We start from the raw sequence: 19,982 nt of genomic DNA, 5'->3' as shown, positions 1-19,982 counted from the left end.
AGGACAGAGACAATCACCGCCACCCTCAGGGGATTCCCAGCATCATGCTGAGACAGGACCCAACCTGAACTAAGTCCTCCTTCGGAGAAAATGGGTTTTAGATTTTGTTTTTGTTGTTTTGTTTTGTTTGTTTTTGTTTGGTTGGTTTGGTTTTTTGAGACAGGGTTTCTCTGTATAGCTTTGGAGCCTGTACTGGAACTCGCTCTATAGACCAGGCTGGCCTCGAACTCATAGAGATCTGCCTGCCTCTGCCTCCCGAGTGCTGGGATTAAAAGTGTATATCACCACTACCCGGCAGGGTTTTAGTTTTTTGTTTTGTTTGTTTGTTTTTTTTTTTAATATCATAAAGGAGCCGCACCTCAGGAAGAAGAGACTCTGGAGGGGAACAAGAGAGGCTGGAGTCACCCCCAACACCCATCACTGCCTAGAACTAGGCAGAAGCCCTAGGCTCCCTATGTTCCTGAGTCAGGGTAAGGTGCGTCCATGGTGGGTTGTTTCCTGCAGGAAGCGGAGCCCTGACTCCCATCACAGCTCCCTGGACAGAGCTCAGCCACAAACAGCAAAACAACCAGGTACTAGGGCACCATCTCCCGGCGACTCATCCCCAGTAGTCCTTCAGCCCACCTTGCCCTTTCCAGACCACGTGCTTGGCCCCAGCACTAGTCCGTAATCCAGGCTGGCCAATCACTACACTGTATTCTATCCCCCCCCCCAAGTCACAGTGATTGGTCCAGATTGGCTATATGGCCGCGCTGGCAATCAAGTGCCCTTCACACTCCCTGACAACTGTGATTGGCTCAGAATAGATCAGGGCCCCCAGCAAACTAAGGAGAGTGGACTGGAACTTTGGGAAGGGACATTCCTTTGCACTCTCCTGGGAGATAGCGGAGGGTGCCCAACAGTGATGATCCCATGGTAGAAAAGGCCTCCCAGAGGAAAGGGCCAACCTATTAGAAGCACAGTAAATGGTGAGAAGGGGCCCAGTCCTGGTCCCAGCCCTAGACTCCAGATCCAGGACATAGGAGATGGAGTATCCTTGAGGTCTCAGCTTTTAAAAGAAAGTCCATCTTGTCCGCTAACGTGCGCAGAGAAGCAAGGCTCCCTCAGCTCACAGGCAAAGAGGTGGATCTCTGCTGTGGGGGGTCCCCACACCCCAGCTGTGGCATCATCTGTATCCAGCATGGTCCCAGGTGTCTGGACTGACTCTCTTCTCAGCCTGGACACTGATACCAGAGGCACTCGGGCTGCCAGCAGGTTCCCAGCCAGCTATCTGGACACCACTGAGCCACTGTGGGACTGGCCAGAGGAGGAAGAAGAGGTGGTGGCGCTGAGCTGAGAGAAACGGCTGGTGCAGGATTCAAGGCTGGACATGGAGCCCCTGGGGAAGAAGGGTGTGTACACCTTAAGTTATCTCCCAGGCAAAAGCTGTTAATACCGCAAATGAGGCCCCAGGGCTCCTTCCTCAAGACTGCTAACCACCACCAGGGGCTAACGGATGCAGAGGGGAAACTCAGTGATGCCAGCACAAGCAGAGAGGAGCAACCAGTTCCCTGCAACTCATTCCCAGGGACCAATCAGGCTGACTGCAGCCAGGAGCTACGCTGACTAGAATGGAGCAGAAAAACCCACAGCCTGGGAAATCTCAGCCACAGGCTTGTTCTCTCTGGTGGTTTTCTTCAGCCAAAACTAAGTACAGAGCTTGGTGGTGGTGGTGCACGCCATTAATCCCAGCACTCAGGAGACAGAGGCATGCGGATCTCAGTGAGTTCGAGGTAGCCTGGTCTACAAAACGAGTTCCAGGACAGGCAGGACTGTTATACAAAGAAACCCTGTCTCTAAAAACCAACAACAACAAAAAGAAACAAAACAAACAAAAAACAACTAAGTATGGTTGCACAAATCTGCAAACCCAGCACTCAAGAGATGAAGGCAGGAGCATTTGAGGCCCAGGTCAGCCTGGGCTACCAAGATGTACCTTCTGTCCAGTTAACCCCACTCCAGATAACAGATCAGATAGGGCCAGAAGAAAAAAACGTTCTAGTTTCTTTTGGTTTTCTGAGATAGCTTCTTATTATGTAGCCAAGGCTGGACTCAAACTTGGGATCCTCCTGTCTTGGCCTTTTATATGCTACCACATATAGCTACACTCATTCTCTACAAGTAAAACTAAAGGGGATGGCACAATTCCATCGGCAAAGTGCTTGCCTGGCGTGCACGAATCTCTGGGCTCGATTCCCAGTACCACATAAAGCCAGGTGTAGAGGTGCACACACGTGATCCCAGCACTTGGCAGGCAAGAGGATCAGGAGTTCAAGGTCTTTCTCAGCCACATAGTGACCTCCAGGCCAACCTATATTCCGTGAGACCCTGACTCAGCAAGACTAGTGAAAAATTAAAATTAAATGTGAAAAGGGGGGAGAAATAGAAGATTCTCCACATCCAGGCTGCCTGCTTCATCCACTTCTGAGTGCCTACTGTGGCATCTACAGGTGGCATCTTCAGTGCTTCCCCTTTAGCAGCACAAGGCAACTGGGAAGCTCAGCATGTGTGTGTGTGGGGGGGGTATCTTAATCATCCAAAATAGCAACCTGTAGACAGTTATCTGCAAGACATCGTTCTAGAATATTTTAGAGTCGTTACAAACTGAGGAATCTAGGGGTGAAGGGTCTTCCCTAGGCCTGGTGCACTGAGATCCTTGAAAGGGGTCTGCTTCTACAGAGGGTGAAGGGTCAGCATCTGAGAGAGGGCTACTGATGTCCACCCAAGAGAAGCCGACCCCAAGCCACTGCATCATCAGTCAGCAATCACAGAAGCAGCCATGTCGCCAGCGCCAGAGCAGGAGGGAGTCCCAGGCCTCCCCTACCTAAAGTCTTGGGATGCCAGCACTTCACAGTAGTACAGCAGTTTGCTCTTGGGGCCAGGGCTGTGCAGAGCTGTCAGGACATCATCCACACCGGGGAGGCTGCAGGCCACACTCTCAGAGGGGCTGTGAATCTGCCACTGGAGCAGGTAGGTGCCAGGCCACTGAGTCACATGGGAACCCTGAAGAACAGAACCCACAGTAAGCCCAGGTTCTCCTGGAGAAGAGATGGAAAATGGGTTCCCCTGGAAACAAGATGGGGACAGGTTGGGGAGCTGCATTCCACTGGGCCCTCCTGAGGACAAGATGGGGAATTGGGTTCTCCTGGAGATGGGATGGGAGGTTGAGCCTTCATGGATTTTCTGTGCCAGCCTTGGGAAAGGAGACTCCTTCTATTTGGTCCTTTCCAATACCCCAGGAAATCCTATAAGCACTTTCCAAAGCCTCCTTGTGGTGAGTGCCATATCCTAAGGACCAGCGCTTCCTGCTTACTGTAGGGGAGGAGATACTGGGTGTCGGAGTTCAGAGTTCAGGGCAGCAGATGGATTTCTGGGATGCTCTCAGCTGATGAATTCTACAATCCAAGGGCTTCTGAGAAGCCACTAGGGGGTGCTAGGGAGAATGTGTGGATGGACAGGGAGGGGGATGTGGGAAGGTTGGAGGTGGGGCAGCTCTGAGGAAACACGGTGGAGGTGTTCAGTGGGATGTTGGGGAGCTGGCTGTGATCTGCAAGGCTCCACAGAGGACTCGTGTGTGTGTGTGTGTGTGTGTGTGTGTGTGTGTGTGTGTGTGTGTGTGTGCGCAGGGGTATAACACTGCCTATAACAGTGGCCTCATGGGGAGATTGTGGGAATAAGCATGGTAGCTCACAACCCAATTACACATTTATGTTCTGACCCTAGACCCATGGATTCTCAGCTGCCATGGAAACCTTCATGCCAGAATCATAGGAGGCAGGAGATATGGACTCCCAGCCCTACATTCAAAACTTCGTAGTGGGGGTGTTTGGGAAGATTCTGAGGCCAGGGTCTTGGGGTGCTGGATCTGGCTGCTGACCTGGGGACCATTCCACTTCTGCAGGCTTCCTCTGGCTCCACAACTCAATCCCAGGCCCATGGCATCTCCTGCTTCTTTCTCTATGCAGTCCTTGCCATTCCCTCCACCTCTCTAGCCCTGGCCACCCTGAAGGCCCTCTTCTGCAACGAACTCATATGGGAAAGTGGGACTTGGGGTTCCAAAGCCCCAATCCTTTACTCACCATGAGATGATTACATGGGTTGAAAAGTGTCCCCCCAAATCCATGTCCACCCAGAACCTCAGAAAGACGACCTTATTTGGATGATTCTCCCTTTTTTCAGCTAAGGATTTAAGGTCAATCCCAAACACAACTACTGCTATCCTTACAGGAAAGAGGGGAGGGGACCTGAACAAAACAGGGGCACGGAGGGCAGAGCCAAAGAGGACAAGCCGGGGACCCACCAAAGGGGCAAGAAAGAATCCTTCCTCGAGCCTTTAGGAAACCCCTGCAGGCTCCTTGACTTTGGACCTGTGGCCTTCTAAATTTTGTTTGATTTAAATGGCACCAGTGGTAACCATTTGGGGCCCCCATGTGTATGCATGTGCTTGTGCCCTAGTGTGTGTCCACACTCGGCTTTTTTTCCACATGGGTTCTGAGGATCAAACCCAGGTCTTTGTGTTTACAAGAAAGACAAGCTCTTCACTGATTGAGCTATGGCCCCAGCCTCACTTAGGCCACTTAGGCCCTTTAATGATTTCTTTTCCTCGCGGGGAAACTGCGGCTCCAAGACCTCTCCCTGGCCTCCAGCTGCCTCTTAGCTCAGTGCCCCATCCACCCTCCATGGAGCCCTCTGGAGTGAAGAAGGATCTCCTATTACACAGACACTGTGGGTTTCTCTCTCCCCAGTCACCCTGCAGGGTCTCAGAAGCTGGGAGCACATTCTCTTTGTCCACAGCTGCCTCCCCAGAGACCTGGCCTGGGAGGGATGCTTAATACCCCATGCTGAATCAGTACCCAAAGCCCATGCCTACGCACCTGAATGCTCTGGCCTTCCCGGCAGATGAGGGGAGCCTCTACACGGCTGTAATCTGCCCCTAGGACCCAGTTCTTGTCGATCAGCTGCCCACTGACTCTAACCCCAGGCTCCTGGGGACCGAGCTTGGGTGCCTGCTTTACATGATACAGACTGAACACCACGTCTCCTCGGAGGATGTCAAAGTCCCAGGTGATGACTGACTCTCCTTCTGGAATCTCCACGGCAACCTGCATAAGGGGAGTAGAGGTGGAAGAGCCCCAGGGTCAGGGTGTTCTTCTCTGGTCATCTATCAGTCTCCCTGTGGTCAGGATGAGCTGCTAAGACCCCCACAGACACTATTCCCTCCCCCCAGAACCCCACCTCTCCCTGAAAGGCCTGGTTACTCTGGGTGAACTGCGGGTGCCAGGGTTGTAAGGGCACCCAGGGATTCTGCAACCATCCCATGTCCCAAAGCTTCCTGGACAGAGCTGAGAGACTGAGAGACTGGAATCACCCCACAACCAATCTGAAGGAACATGATTCAAGACACCACCCCGCCCGTGCCCTCACAGATCAGGTGGCACCTCGTGGGGGGTCCCACGGAACACACTGGCTGCATGGTAGGTCTCACTCCACTGCCGTAGCTGGTCAGCCTGCTCCTGCTCCTCTTCGGTCAGATACAGGGACTTGGGGACCAGGCCTCCTTCTGGAACGTTACACTGAGGAGAGGTTTCAAAGACTAAAACGGTTAGCAGGTCAGAGTTGCCTCATTCGGTGCCCTGTGAGCCCTGAAACAGCTTAGAATACTGACCCCTATTGGGCTGGGCAGTGGGTCCTGTGACAGCACCCTCTGGAGCCCTCAGAACCAATAGCAGGGTAAAACACACTCTTCTCATTTAAGGAAAGAGGGAAGATGGGAAGATGGGGCCATAAAGGAGAACCGGCTCTCTCCCAAGATCACACAAGGTGAACATGACTGAACAGGGCACAAAACTATGTTTGGGTCAAGTGTGATGGTTCATGCCTATAATTCCGGAATTCAGGAAGAGGGCCCCAAGTTCTGAGCCATCCTGGACTAAATAGTGAGACCCTTCTCAAAAGCAAAACAAACAGGGTCTAGAGAGATGGTTCAGTGCCTAAGGGCACTTGTCGTCAAGTCTGAGCCTGAGTTCCATTTTTCAGAACGCACTCCTGCAGGCCTTTGCTCAAATTCCACATGCATGATGTGGTATTTGTGTGCCCCCCCCACACACACACAAAATGAGAGAGAGAGAGACAGAGAGAGAGAGAGACAGAGAGAGAGAGAGACAGACAGAGAGACACAGAGAGAGAGACAAGAGACAGAGAGAGACAGAGACAGAGAGACCCCCTCCTGGCCCTTTTCATGGTGTCTGGCTAGGTGTGGTTCCCTCTTCTGCAATACATTTTAAGTGGCGGCAGCATCTTTCCTTAAGCAGTGGAAACTGACCAGTGTGGACCTGTCTATTTCCATAGATGTCTCCCAGACAAAGGTGCCCTGGAAGGCCAAGCCTCAGACCCCAAGCATAGACACACAAGTTTCCTTGTTTCACTTTGAAGACAAAAAGGGAGGATGGATAGCGGGCCGGTCACTGCCCATTGTCCTCCAGTAAGTCCTTGAGAGAGCCATAGGTCGGTCACCCAAAAGAAATGGTACATCTGTGTCACGAGAACAGAGCAATCAAGTCAGACAAAGTTCCTAAGCAAACCATTTCACTGACAAGCGTTTGTGCTGGGGGACCGACAAGAGTGCCCACAGACGGCCATGAGAATGAAAGCACGACCAGGTTTGCCCTCCTGGGAGGCATAAGGGAGTCCGGACACTGCTTTCCCTGAGCATCCCAGGTGGAGGGGCCATGGGTTGGGCCTGGCTCACTTACTACCTTTAAAAAGATGTTTATTTATTGTGTGTGTGTGTGTGTGTGTGTATTTATGCACATGGAACACATGTGAGGAAAGGCCAAAAGAGGGTATCCCATCACACTGTCTATTCCTTTGAGACAGGGTCTCTCCCTGAATGTGGGGCTCAATTCTCTTACTAAGGCTAGAAAGCAACAAGCCACCTCTGTCCTCCTGCATCTGCCTGCCCTGGATTTGTGCATTTGTGAATTCCTGCCTTCCTATATGAGATCCTTAAATTGCATAGCAAGTGCTCTTTTTGAAATTTTTTAACACTTATTTCTGTGTGTATGATGGATGCTTTTCGTCAACGTGTTTATGTACCACATGCATGCAATGCCTATGGAGGCCAGGAGAAGGCACTAGATTGCCTGACACTGGAGTTAACAGCTGGTGTGAGCCACCATGTAGGTGCTGGGAATAAATTCAGGTCCTGAGGAAACACAGCCAGTGCCCTTAGCTGATGAACCATCTCTTCAGCCTCAGCAACTACTCTTAAATGTTGTATCACCTCTCCAGCCCTCACTGCTTTTAAAAGAGCCAAAGGAAGACCCCACCTCAAGAAATGTCACCTCTCTGGGGAAACTTCTACAGTCAGGCCTATCCCCACTTAAAGCCAGCATCTCCCTTTGGCAAGAAGAAGGGGGGCGGGATCCCCTACAATGCTGCCCATCAGCTTCCTGGCCCTAGAAGTCTGGGTTCCCAGGCTCCTGCCCCGCTCCTTTCTGGGACACAGGACCACAGCCAGACTCACCACGCTCTCTCCTCCCAGGAAGTCAGGGATCACGTCTTTGTCCAGGTAGTCCACCAGGCCACCAGGGCCCTGATAATTGCTGCCGCTGTAGATGAGGAACTTCCGCCTGGTGTTCTCATTGATGAAGGGGCTGACCTGTGGGCGAGGCCAAAGTCATAGAGCAAAAAATTGAATTGGTCATTTTACTGGTTGGCTTTATTTCATTTTATTTCTGGTTTGGTTGTGTTTATTTGTTTTTACTTTAGTTTTTGGTTTTGGGTTTTTTGCTTTGTTTTGAAAAGGCTCCTGACTTGATTTTTTTTTTTTTGACACAGAATTAGACCTAGCTTTCCTAAACTCTGACTAGCCTAGAACTCACAGAAATCCTCCTGCCTCTGCTTTGTGATTCCTGGGATTAAAGGTGTACACCACTTCAGCTAGTTGTTTTTATCTTCTTAAAGTGAATGATTCAGGCTGCGGACATGGTTGAGTCAGCAAAGTGCTTCTCACACAAGCATGAGGGATTGAATTTGGATCTCCAGAACACACACGTAAAAAAAAAAAAAAAAAAAAAGCAGGGTTTGGTGGCACCCATTTGTCACCCAGTGCTTGGGCTTGGCCTGAATCCAGAATCCATGAGACTCTTTGGCCGGCTAACCTAACCTAATGAGTGAGCTCCATGTTCGGTGACAGATCTTGTCTCAAAAACTTAGGTGGACCGCTCCGAGGAAGGACACCCAAGGTCGACCTCTGACTGCTGCTTGAATGTACATATGTGCACATGCACCTGACACATGTGTGCACCTACATGAATGTGAATAAACACTTATGCCCAAAAACATAAAATTAAAAAGTGCGGGATTCGGGCGGCGGTGGCCCACGCCTTTAATCCCAGCACTCAGGAGGCAGAGGCAGGTGGATCTCTGTGAGTTCCAGGCCAGCCTGGTCTACAAAGCGAGTCCCAGGACATCCAGGGATACACGGAAAAACTTTGCCTCGAAAAACCAAAAAGCATGATTCATAGGCTTTTGGTCCATTCGTCATGTCATAAAACCCCTACCATAATCCAGCTATTTGTCCATCTCCAGATAAGGAGCCTGACAACCTTGGATCTGCGTCATCTCTGCCCGATCATTCAGGGAGAGGATTCACCCACCTCGGCCCCACTCTGGCTCATCATCTCACCAGCGTCCATAGCACCGGGAATACGCGGGGCGCACGCACGATGAGCAGCCGGCCCAGGGTCTCGGGATAGTTGTCCTCCACCACCTCGATCATCCGCAGCAGGGCCTTCACCCCCGGCCGCCACAGATGCCGCATGTTGAGGCCCTCGAGGTCCAGTAGGCAGGTCCAGGAGCTGTGAGAGACACGGGACCTTGGGGCTCTACCTGGCTCTGCCACATCCCAGGGCCTTCAGCACCGCCTTTCCCCTCCTCCCCCGCAGGCATCTGGAATGGAGCAAAGGGCTCAGGAAGGCAGGGCTGAAAGCAGGGACACGGGACACTTTCACAGTCCCTGTAGGTTACTCAGCCCAGGAATGGAAATTTGCAGGAGGAAGACAGGGACAATAGGTTCCTAAGAGGAGTCAGGTCCCATCGGAGCTTAAGAAGCGAAGGAGCTAAGGGTGGAACCAGTCAGGAACAGTTCAAACTATCTCAGCCAGAGTCACGATTTCTCCACCAGCAGGAGTCCTGCCTCAGCAGATCATTGCAAGAATTAGGGGATAGCACTGTCCCACAGCGCCTAGCCAGCTACCTGGCCACGCACATGAGCAGTCAACGTTAGCTAGCCTGTTTTGGGGATTTCGCCCCCAACTCGGGTTCTTGCCTGATGGGACGGCCAAACTGTCTCGTGTTCCCTTCGCATCTCTTCTGTCCTTCCTCGTTGACAGAAAGAACCTAGAAGGTAGGCACGGTACTGAGAACAGCTGGGTATGTTGCTCCGCCCCCAGGCCCCCCCCCATGCCACCGAAGGACCCACTCACGTGCTGCAGCAGTGCCTCCTCGCCTACTGCCTTCATCAGGCCTTTGGTGTCCATCTGGCCCAGGCGCAGGATGTACAGCGGGCGACCATCTTTGCGAGTGGGCGGAGCCCAGCAAAGAGAAGAGACAGCTTTTAGGGGGAGTGTTGACATCAGGAAATGGCAAAACGATGCACAAGAACTTAACTGTCGTCTTAGGAGCAGAGTCATGCTGGGGGTTCTCGGAGTACGCTTACTGTGCCTGCTTCTGACAGCACCTGGCCACCCCTTATGAAAACTGAACATAAAGACACATTCAAAAATGGAGAGGGGAGCCTAAGTCGGATGTGGGGACACCTGCACCATCTCGCCATCTTTTCTGCCCAAAACTGAAATCAGTCCTCCCCCCCCCTTTTTTTTTTCTTAAGGGTTGGGACTATTGCTCAGTGGAGCACTTGCTATGCAAGTGTGAAGACTTGAGTCCAATGTCCCCATGTGTTTGTTTGTTTTGTTTTTAAAGCCAGGCAGAGCCGTGAAGAGTGACCACACATGGTTAGTCCCAGCAGGGGGCAGAAACAGGTGGGTCTCTGTAAATTTGGTAGCATGTAGTTGTAATCCCAACGCTGGGGAGTCAGAGACCTAAGGGTCCCGGGACTTCTCGCCGTCCAGTCTGCTATGTCTATCTAGTCATTGAGCTCCACACCCACACCAAACAATAAGGTTGTCGTCCTGGCTCCACATTCACGCATGCGCTGTGTGTGAGTTGTGCTCTGTGAAGCCACCTGAACCCTGAATTAGGGAAGGCTCAGCCACGGCTTCTGGGGATACAGAGTTGGGTCCCTTTGAGTGTTTTGCCACCTCTTTGGTTTCCTTATCACCAAATAGCCTTGCCTCCTGCATTCCTACCTAAGCACACTAATTTAAACCACGGATTGGACTCACCAACCTTGACCTCAAAACCAGCAGCACCATAACTCAGAGGCAGAAACTTGCTGAGAACAGCGTCTGCTATAGAAGGTCCTGCACGCAGGAACCAGTGCATCCACCCTGTGCTCTGAACTATCCCATCCTGGTTGGCTGTTCCCTCTTGTGGTTTTAAGGTTGGAACCCAGGGCCTCACGCAGGTGGGTGCCCTACGGCCAGGTCATATCTCCAGTTCTCTTCTCACATTGTGTTTTGAAATAGGGTATCACTAAGTTCCCAGGCCAGGTTTTAATTCACTTTGTAGCCAACACATGCTTTAAACTTGCAATCTGCCTGCCTGAGCTGCTGAAGTAGCTGGGATGTCAGGCCTGAACTACTAGGCAAACAGTGCTAGCTTTTTTAAACAGCAAAATAAGCCACTCTCTCTCTCTCAAAAAAAAAAAAAAATACTGTTCTTTCAGAGGTCCAGAGTTCAGTTGCCAGCACCCAAGGCAGAAAGCCACAACTGCCTGTAATTCCAGTTCCAACGGATCAAAGTCTTCTTCTGGTTTCTGTGGACACACACACACACACACACACACACACACACACACACACACACAAATAAATCTTTCCAAGACAAGAAAGTGTCACAAGAAAAGAACACTTGTTTAGAACAAGACAGCTACAAGAAGATACATGGGCTGGAGAGATACTCAGTGGTTGGGAGTACTGGCTGCTCTTCCAGACCTGGGGTTCAATTCCAGCACCCCCATAAAAGCTCATGACTGTCTGTGGCTCCAGTTCCAGGAGATCCAATACCTTCTTCAGGTACACATATGCTGTACAGACATATAGACAGACCCAATACCCATCCATATAAAATAAAGTTTAAGAAAAAAAGAAGAAACACAGAACAGACTTGGCCAACCTCAACAGAGATCCTGTGTGCCAGGTGACTCTGTGTATGCATATGTGGGGGGGGCTGTGTGGTGTGGAGGGTGTGTGTATGAGTGTGAGTGTGGTGTGTGCGTGTGTGAGTGAGTGTAGAGACCAAAGGTCAACATCAGATTTCATCCTCCATATCTTTTAATTAGTTAATTTATTCTCCATCAAGATTTTTTGTTTTGTTTTGTTTTTTTTTCAAGATAGAGCTTCTCTGTGTAGCTCTGGCTGTCCTGGAATTCACTCTGTAGACCAGGCTGACCACAAACTCAAAGATCCTCCTGACTCTGCCTCCTGAGTGCTAGGATTAACAGTGTGCGCCACCATCACCCAGTGTCCATCATGGGTTTTTGTTTTTTTTTTTTTGTGACAGGATCTCTTGTTAAACCTAGAACTCACCAGTTTGCCTAGAATGGCCAGTGAGTCTCAGATAGTCCTATCTCCACAGTGAGCCACAGACAGCCTCCTGTCTCCATGTCCCTGAGACTACAAGCACATGTGACTGCACCTAGGTCTCTAGTGGGTGCTGGGGATCGAACTCAGGACCTCATCTTGCACAGCCAGCACTTTGCTGACTGAGCCATCTCCCCAGCCCCTCAGAGCACTGGAAATGTTTACCATTCTACCATACCCTGGAACAAACTACTAGTTTGGGGAATTTCAAAATAGCCAGTAGGAAGAGTTCACAAATATGGAAGCCATGAATAAGGAGCCAACTATGTGTTAAGAAACCACCCCAGCCTGTTCTTCAGGAGAACCAAGCATTTGCCATTATCAGCACATGCACCATTTTTCATAAAAGACCTTAAAGAACACAGCAGTCACTGGCTTCAGGGAGCTATATTTTTTAAATATGGAAAGGGTACCTACAGTAGGAAGAATAGTGTCCTCCAAGAACTTATGTCCACCAGAACCTTCAGATGGGACCTAAGTTGTAAACGGAGCTGCAGATGTCAATTAAGGATCTCAAGATGACATCAGGATGGATGTGGGGTGGGTTCTAAAGGACCCAGGGCTCCTGTGAGGTGGTGAAGGGACATGCAGAGATACCCACAGGGAAGGCCATGACAAGTGGGAGCAGAAATTAAGAACGATGCAGCCACGAACTCAGGGGCTATCAAATGCTGAAAGGGGAGGGGTAGGCCTCTCCCCTAGAGCTTCTTGACTCCATTTGTTTATTTGGTGGTTTATGAATGACAGGATCTCTAGGCCCGCTGTCTTCTGATCTCATACTCCAACCTCCAGAGCTGGCACCGGGTGTTCAGTACCAGTTTGCTTTGGCTGCTTACGTCAATCTATACTATATTAACAAGAGTGTGACTTGCAATGGCCCTAGGGCAGAAACATCTTCCCAAGACCAAAATCTATGCTATTCCACCTTCTGCATAGCCTGGTAACATGTCACAAGTATCTCCAGATGCCCCATAAATCTAAAAGGGAACGTGAAGTGTCAGCATGGGATGTATCATGTAGAGTGCCCTCAGTGCTCACACACAGCTCAGATGTGTGACACACCTATGTCCTGGTAGTGCCAACCTCCGGCATAGAACTCCTGCAGGGGAGCAGGGGGCTGCCAGGTCTGCAGAAGAAGATCCACCTGGTGCTGCTTCCTCCAGCTCAGGGACTGGCACAACATGTCCCGGGCCTTGTCCAGGTGGAAGTCTCGTGCCCGCAGGAAGCGCAGGATGTGCTCATCTTTGGGGATCTGAGAGACAGAGAAGGGATAAGACCACAGAACGGTACTTCCAACCCTTCAGATGAAGAGGCAGAAATGACCCTCTTACCTCATCTGCAAAACAGCTGGAGAAAATAGCCCAAAGCAAGGAGAAATGGTAGGCGGAGGGGCTGTGGTGAACAGCTGCACACTGTGGCTGCCTAGCATCCCTCCCTGTTTGTCTTGGAAATAGCATCTTTCCTTGGGCTAACTCCTCTTCCACCCCCTTCTCTCCCGCCCCCCTTCTACTCCTCTTCCTTTCCCAATATAACATCGGTGCAAAACCAATCCTAGTACAAGCTGTCTTTTCTGGGGTTCTTCCTTTGAGCCAGATTCCGCCCTAAGCATTTAATGTGAATCAGTGTTTGTGACCCACATGATATGAACAATGTCCCCCTTTTACATTTGCAGACGGGTTATACCATAGGCCCACACTGAGCAACTCTCTTGTCTGGCCCCAGGGCTGGGGAGGGAAAGGTAGGCGATCCGTGCTAAGCAAGAAGTTCTGATTCAGTAGAGCTGACGACAGAGTCCTACTTGGGACTGAGGTATGTGGTGCTCATGTTTTCATGTTACTGGAGCTAGAGCTTAAAGGCAAAAGCTAGACAATCAACAATCACCCTTATTAAGTCATTTGACTCTTAGAAAAGGGCAGAGTCCACAGTCAAATGAGCATGGTACTATATAGCTATGGTCCTCAATTGCACCTGATTGTGCATGTACACACACACACGTCTCCAGGGGACATATGCCCATGCCAAGGGCCATTTCAAATTGTCATACCTGAATGGGGCAAGGAACTGGCATCTACTGCCTCCATAAGCTTTTTTTTTTCTTTCCTCCCCAAGTCCTAGGTCGATTCCTGTCACTAAAGTGCATGTCCCATACCCACCTTGCCTTTGTGAGTCTCCTGTAACCAGCGCCGGAGCTGGACCAAGCAACTCTCCTGCATAGGAGTGAGGTGCCCCAGGCACCTCTCTATGTAGTCTGCATCCAGCTTGTGCCCTGGAGAAAGGAAAATGGGGATTTTCAGGGATTTCATTCCTTGAGTACAAAGATATGTCACATTACTTGTAATTAAAACACACATGTGGCCGGGCAGTGGTGGCACACGCCTTTAATCCCAGCACTCGGGAGGCAGAGGCAGGCGGATCTCTGTGAGTTCGAGACCAGCCTGGTCTACAGAGCTAGTTCCAGGACAGGCTCCAAAACCACAGAGAAACCCTGTCTCGAAAAACCAAAAAATAAAAAAATAAAAAAAAATAAAACACACATGTGTGCACATATACACACCTACACACCTAAGACAGGCATAGTGATATACACCTGAAATCCCAACACTAGAGAGGAGCAGGGGGATCGGGAGTTTGTGGACATCCTCAACTCCACAGCAAATTTAGGGCCAGCCTGGGCTATTTGAGACCCTGTTTTAAAACAAAGAACTAGGGGGTTGGTGAGATGACTCATTAGGTAAAGGCATTTGCTACCAAATCAGCTGACCTGAGTTCGATGCCCCAAACCCACATGGCGGAAGGAGAGAGCTAACTCCCACAAGTTGTCCTCTGGCCTCTACATACGAACTGTGGTCCACACACACAATATGATTTCATATACCATATGATTTGCAGTAAGTTCTAAAGTAGACTAAAATAGCCTGCACCATGCTTGTAAGTTCAAGGTCATCCTTGGCTGCATACCAAATTCAGGACCAGCTCCTGTCTCAAACAATAATGATAATAACAAGCCAACGTTAGTAAGGCATAGAGCATTCATACGGTACGATGAGGTGTTAGGGTGTTTGTGCTAACAGCGTTAGTGAGGGCCAGCAAAGTACAAAAGGATGCCTGGCATCCATCCTCCCACCCGTTCCATATTCCATATTTTCTTTCTTTCTTTTTTTTTTTTTTTTGGTTTTTCGAGACAGGGTTTCTCTGTGGTTTTGGAGCCTGTCCTGGAACTAGCTCTTGTAGACAAGGCTGGTCTCGAACTCACAAAGATCCGCCTGCCTCTGCCTCCCGAGTGCTGGGATTAAAGGCGTGCGCCAACACCGCCCGGCTCGTTCCATATTTTCTAAGTGTGAATATGCATGTATACATGCGTGTGGAGGCATGTGCCCTCATGTGCCATATGCAGAACCACTGAAGACTCTAGGGAGAGAGAACGAATCGTCATCCTTTTCTTTTGCATGTGTCTGTATGTGCATGTGTGAATAACGGATGCATGTATATATATGAATATGTATGTGGAGGCCAGTCTCAGGTATGGTTCCTCAGGTATCACCTCCCTTGGCTTTGTTTGAGGGAGAATCTCTCACTGATGTAGGCCTCTCCAGATAGGACCACTTCGTCTCGGCTGGCACGTCTCCAGCGGTAAGATCATGAGTGGGCACATCGTGCCTGGTGGCTTTTTTAGTGGGGTCTGGGAGATGCAATTCATGCAAGGCAAGCACTTTATTGACTGAACCACTTCTGCAGCCCTGACTTCTCACTATTCATCTTCCAGTTCATTTAGATATTTTGCTACCATGATCTTGCATTACTCATGCAATTAAAAATATCCTCAAATCACCAGAGGTCAGTTCCTGGTCTAGAAATAGATCGACTCTGAGAAGCAAGGGAGGAGGCTGAGTGGGTGCCAGACTGTTTCCAACCCTGGCAACCTACAGCACCTTTTCCTCTTCTCGGGGAGCCAGGCAGTGTGGCCGGCTTCCTAGAGCCACAGGTGAGGGCACGGACTTGGAGTCACCTACCATCCACTGTGGCCATCTCAGGATCGGGGCCTGGGGCATCACTGGGGTCATCTGCCACCATGGAGCTGGGACACTGGTGCACAGCCTGGCTGCGGGCATCTTCCTCCCGGACTGGGGCAGGTGTCCAGCGGGGGATGTGAGATGTTCCCTGGGAAATGAGCTCACTCAGGTAGTGCTCAATCACCTCCTTCCCCTGGAAGCAACAGACCCAAAGATGTCACCAGGCAAGCAGAGCTATGAAGTCACCACACTGGCTCTGAGGTACATGCTCTGACCATACACTCTCAGGTCCCAGTCCTGACATATGGCTATTGCACAGCTAAAACAGGGCCAAGAGGAGTGGAGATGAGCAAGACTAAACACAGGACAAATGCAAATAGCTCAGTTTTATGTTGGTAATGTGTATCACCAGAAGAAAACTGTCCACCTGGTAAACAGGCCACTCTCTGACCTGGAGTCTAAGGCCATTGAAACAGTGACTTTGTAGTGTTGGGAGTGAAACCCAAGGTCTCCCACAGGCTAGGCAGGCGCTCTTCCACCCAACTGCAATCCCTCACTGGAGGATTCCAGGCAGTCACTCTACCATTAAGCCACACCCTCAGCCCCTCATAGGCAGACTTTAGGCTGAGTTTGCATCACTAAATCCTGACTCTGGCCTCAGTGAGACTTTTCTTCCCATGACCTGGTTCTGGGGATCGAAACCAGGGCCTCACATATGTTAGGCAAGTGCTCCATACTGAGCTGTGCCTCCGGCTGTTTATGTCACTAAGTTCCTAGGCTGGTCTTGAACTTGCTGCAGCACCTTGGAGCAGTGCTGGGACCGCGTCAGGACACCTCCAGAACAAGCCAGTTCTTCCCACTTGTGACCTCACTGGTGTGGTCACGACCCCAGTGTTCATTTCAGAAATAAGAAGCCAGGGCTGCTGTCCAGTGCCCCAGGAGCCGTTGGTGGCAGAGCAGGCCTGTGTACCGTCCTGGTGTGGCTAGCACAGCGTCACTCACCCTCTTGACGTTGGCCGTGTACTGCTTCATGGCGATCTTCTCCAAGGTGCTTTCAAAGCCGAAGAAGGACCGGACATCTAGGGAGGCAGACTGCTCGAAGCAAGTCCAGTCTTCATTCTCAGGATGGACCTGCAGATGGGAAGGGGCCACGGCAGGGCCTCAGTACTGGGTGCTGGGTTCTCTTTCTCTTGTGGCCACCAGAGCCTGCCATGGACAGCGTTTTCCACCCAGACGATGATGCAAAGTCTACGTGCGGGGAGCAAAGAGCCCTTTCTCAAGCTGGGCATGGTGGTGCACACCTATAATCCCAGCACTAGGAGGCCGAGGAAAGAGAATTACAAGTTCCAGGCTAGCTTGATCTATATCTACATAGTGAGTTCCAGGACAACCAGGGCTATGTAAAGAGACCCTGTCTCAAAAAAAAAAAAAAAGAAAGAACGAAATCACATACACAAAGAGAGATAAAATGGTGTATGTGTAATGTTCAGATCACTTATATGATACAAATTATCAATATGTGTTTAGATGTATTTCGATAGTTATTATGTCATATATTTATATACAAAGACTTTAAATATCCTTAAATGTTCATATATTTATATATGTCAGCAATTAAAAGAAATCTTCGCTGGGTATGATGACACTCACCTATAATCCTAGCACTCAGGAGCCTGAGTCAGGAGAATGGCAAATTTCCAGGCTAGCCTGGGCTACATAGTGACGTTTGGTCTTAAAAAAGGAGAGGGGAATAAAACCCACCCACAAGGGGCCAGGAGAATGTGGGGAGGGAAGACCGGAGGGACACACAGGGCCCAGCCCTGGGACAGCATCAGGGTCCCTGGTCAGCCAGGCGAACTCACTGTGTAGCGGCAGTTTTCCTTCACGGTCACTCGGCTGGCAAAGGTTTCATTGTGGGCATCGATCAGCAGGGTTCTCTCTCTCCAGTTCAGCACGTTTCTCTGCACGAAGATCACGTGTTCCACACCAGCAATCTGAGAAGGGAGAGCCCAAGGAAGAGGTGCTAGCCCGTAGGCCGCCCGTTCTGATTCACACTCCCGCTCCCACACAGCCTGGGTCACCCCTCAGCTGGAAATTCAAGTTCCATCTACTGTCACTCTCTAGCCTGGCCTGTGTCATCCCCAGTCTAGAAACAGACACCCTGCTCCCTCTGCCATCCAGTCCAAAAGAGACACCCACCCTGGGGTGGGATGACTCCTCTTCTTGCTACCATCCACACTGGCTTAGGCCACACCCAACACAGAATTCGGGGCCCTTGGGCAGACTTTCAGCCTTTCTCAAATAACCATCCACACTGGCTCAGGCCATGCCCAACACAGAATTCGGGGCCCTTGGGCAGACTTTCAGCCTTTCTCAAATAACCATCCACACTGGCTCAGGCCATGCCCAACACAGAATTCGGGGCCCTTGGGCAGACTTTCAGCCTTTCTCAAATAACTCCCACCCTGAAGACCCTCAAGTCTTTAGACTGCCACCACCATCAAGCCAAGAGTTCCCCCACCCACGCACCGCGCCTGTGTGGTCCTTTGCCACCAGACAGTCTGGCCTGTCCCTCTCTACAATCGCAGATACAGCACTATCACCCAGCCACCTCCACCATCCAGCTGTGACCCAAACCCTGAAACCTGTACACCTCATTCTACATCCCAGGATCCTCACCTACCTCTGGTTCCCAGACCCAACGCCTGGGCTCTCCCGCTGCTACACCTCCCAAGATCTCAAGGCTCCAACGTCCCCATTCCACCGCAAATAGACCTATTTCACAGCCCGCACACCGAGACCCCAGCCCCGGGCCCACCTTCCGCAGCAGCCGCGGGGCATCCACACGCAGTCGGCAGCTCCGCTCCACCGTGTGCACAGCCCCATCGGCGCTTCTCCACTCGCCCAGGATTTCACTACCCAGGAAAACAGGGATGAGAGGGCAGGTGGGGAAGCGCTTCTCATAGGCCTGTGGACAGAGAGACAATGGGTTCGCGCTCGTCCCTAGACAGAAGCGCCCAGTCACAGTGAGAACACGCACCTCTTGGCTCCTTTTCAGAGCAGTGATACACAGAGGCCCCATCAGGACAGTTTGTTTGTTTGTTTATGTGACTTTAGGGATTGAACCGAACAGGGCCAGCACTCTAACACTGAGCTACATCCCCAGAGCTCTTTCCTTTCTGAGGCAGGTTCTCCCTAAGTTGATCAGCTTGTCCTTGAACTCACTCTGCAGTCAGAAGCAGTCTCACAGCCTTCTCGGGCAGGGATGACAGCCTGAGCTACTAGACCTAGTTCCTAGCTCAGCACTAAAAGGAAAAAAGTTTCTATTTCTCAGAAAAGGTACCTGAGCCTTTCTAACTTGGGCCAGGCGGAATGGCTCCCACACAAAGATGGGTTTTCAGAAAAATGAAGGCTGTTCTGCCATCCACAAGGCATTCCTGGGAAGACACCACCAACACTGATGTGAGCATCCACAGGCTGGCTTCAAGAAACATGATCCTCAGGCAACCAGAGAAGCCTGGAATTTGATTTAGGACATGGGACTCCAGACATACGCATTAAGAAGAAATGCGTGTATGTTTGCCCAGAAAAAGTAATGAGAGTGAGGATTCTCCAAACAAGAGCTGTAATTTGGTGACCTATGACCCCATTGCCAAGACAAAAGCCTGCAGTCAATGTGGATGAAAACTAAGTGCTGAGTGTCAAACCAAGTCACACAACTGCCCTGCAGGTGGGAGAGAAAGAGCACACAGAGACAAAGAGAGAGAGAGAGAGAGAGAGAGAGAGAGAGAGAGAGAGAGAGAGAACCTGATAAAATGCAACACCCCTTCCTGATTAAAAAAAATAACAAAAAACAAAGACCAAAAAACATCAACAACAACAAAAAATGATAATAACACCACCAATAAACTGCCAGCCAAGGAGGAAAAACCCATAGCTAACTTCATACTCAAGGGTGAAAGACTGAATACTCTGCCCAGCGAGTCAGAAATAAGTCTCAGGTGTGAGTTCTCCTCAGTTCTATTTAAAACCAAAGTTCAGGCTGAGGTCAGAAACTCAGTCTGAAAGGTCGTGAAGCTATTTCTATTTATAGAGTACATTATCTTACATAAAAGAAGCCTTGAAATCTCTCTCTCTCACACACACACACACACACACACACACACAC

At 50.4% G+C, this 19,982-nt stretch overlaps 1 protein-coding gene across 1 annotated transcript in view; it reads right to left on the bottom strand.

The window, feature by feature from the left end:
• Positions 1–300: 300 nt before the first annotated feature.
• The window catches only part of Sec14l5 (SEC14 like lipid binding 5), a 37,020-nt gene continuing 17,338 nt past the window's right edge, over positions 301–19,982 (bottom strand). Inside the window, exons 3-16 of the mRNA XM_026780101.1 lie at positions 18,633–18,782; positions 17,677–17,808; positions 16,817–16,945; positions 15,815–16,007; positions 13,958–14,070; positions 12,867–13,056; positions 9,528–9,616; positions 9,371–9,441; positions 8,729–8,900; positions 7,565–7,699; positions 5,478–5,612; positions 4,914–5,141; positions 2,864–3,042; positions 301–1,378 (exon numbers count right to left, since the gene is read on the bottom strand). Coding sequence (XP_026635902.1) covers positions 1,267–1,378; positions 2,864–3,042; positions 4,914–5,141; positions 5,478–5,612; positions 7,565–7,699; positions 8,729–8,900; positions 9,371–9,441; positions 9,528–9,616; positions 12,867–13,056; positions 13,958–14,070; positions 15,815–16,007; positions 16,817–16,945; positions 17,677–17,808; positions 18,633–18,782 — 2,028 coding nt within the window. The 3' untranslated portion in view covers positions 301–1,266. The remainder of the gene's footprint in view (positions 1,379–2,863; positions 3,043–4,913; positions 5,142–5,477; positions 5,613–7,564; positions 7,700–8,728; positions 8,901–9,370; positions 9,442–9,527; positions 9,617–12,866; positions 13,057–13,957; positions 14,071–15,814; positions 16,008–16,816; positions 16,946–17,676; positions 17,809–18,632; positions 18,783–19,982) is intronic.

The sequence above is a fragment of the Microtus ochrogaster genome, chromosome 7, assembly GCF_000317375.1.
Source record: "Microtus ochrogaster isolate Prairie Vole_2 chromosome 7, MicOch1.0, whole genome shotgun sequence".
NCBI lineage: Eukaryota > Metazoa > Chordata > Mammalia > Rodentia > Cricetidae > Microtus > Microtus ochrogaster.
This window is presented reverse-complemented; position numbering and strand designations above follow the sequence as displayed.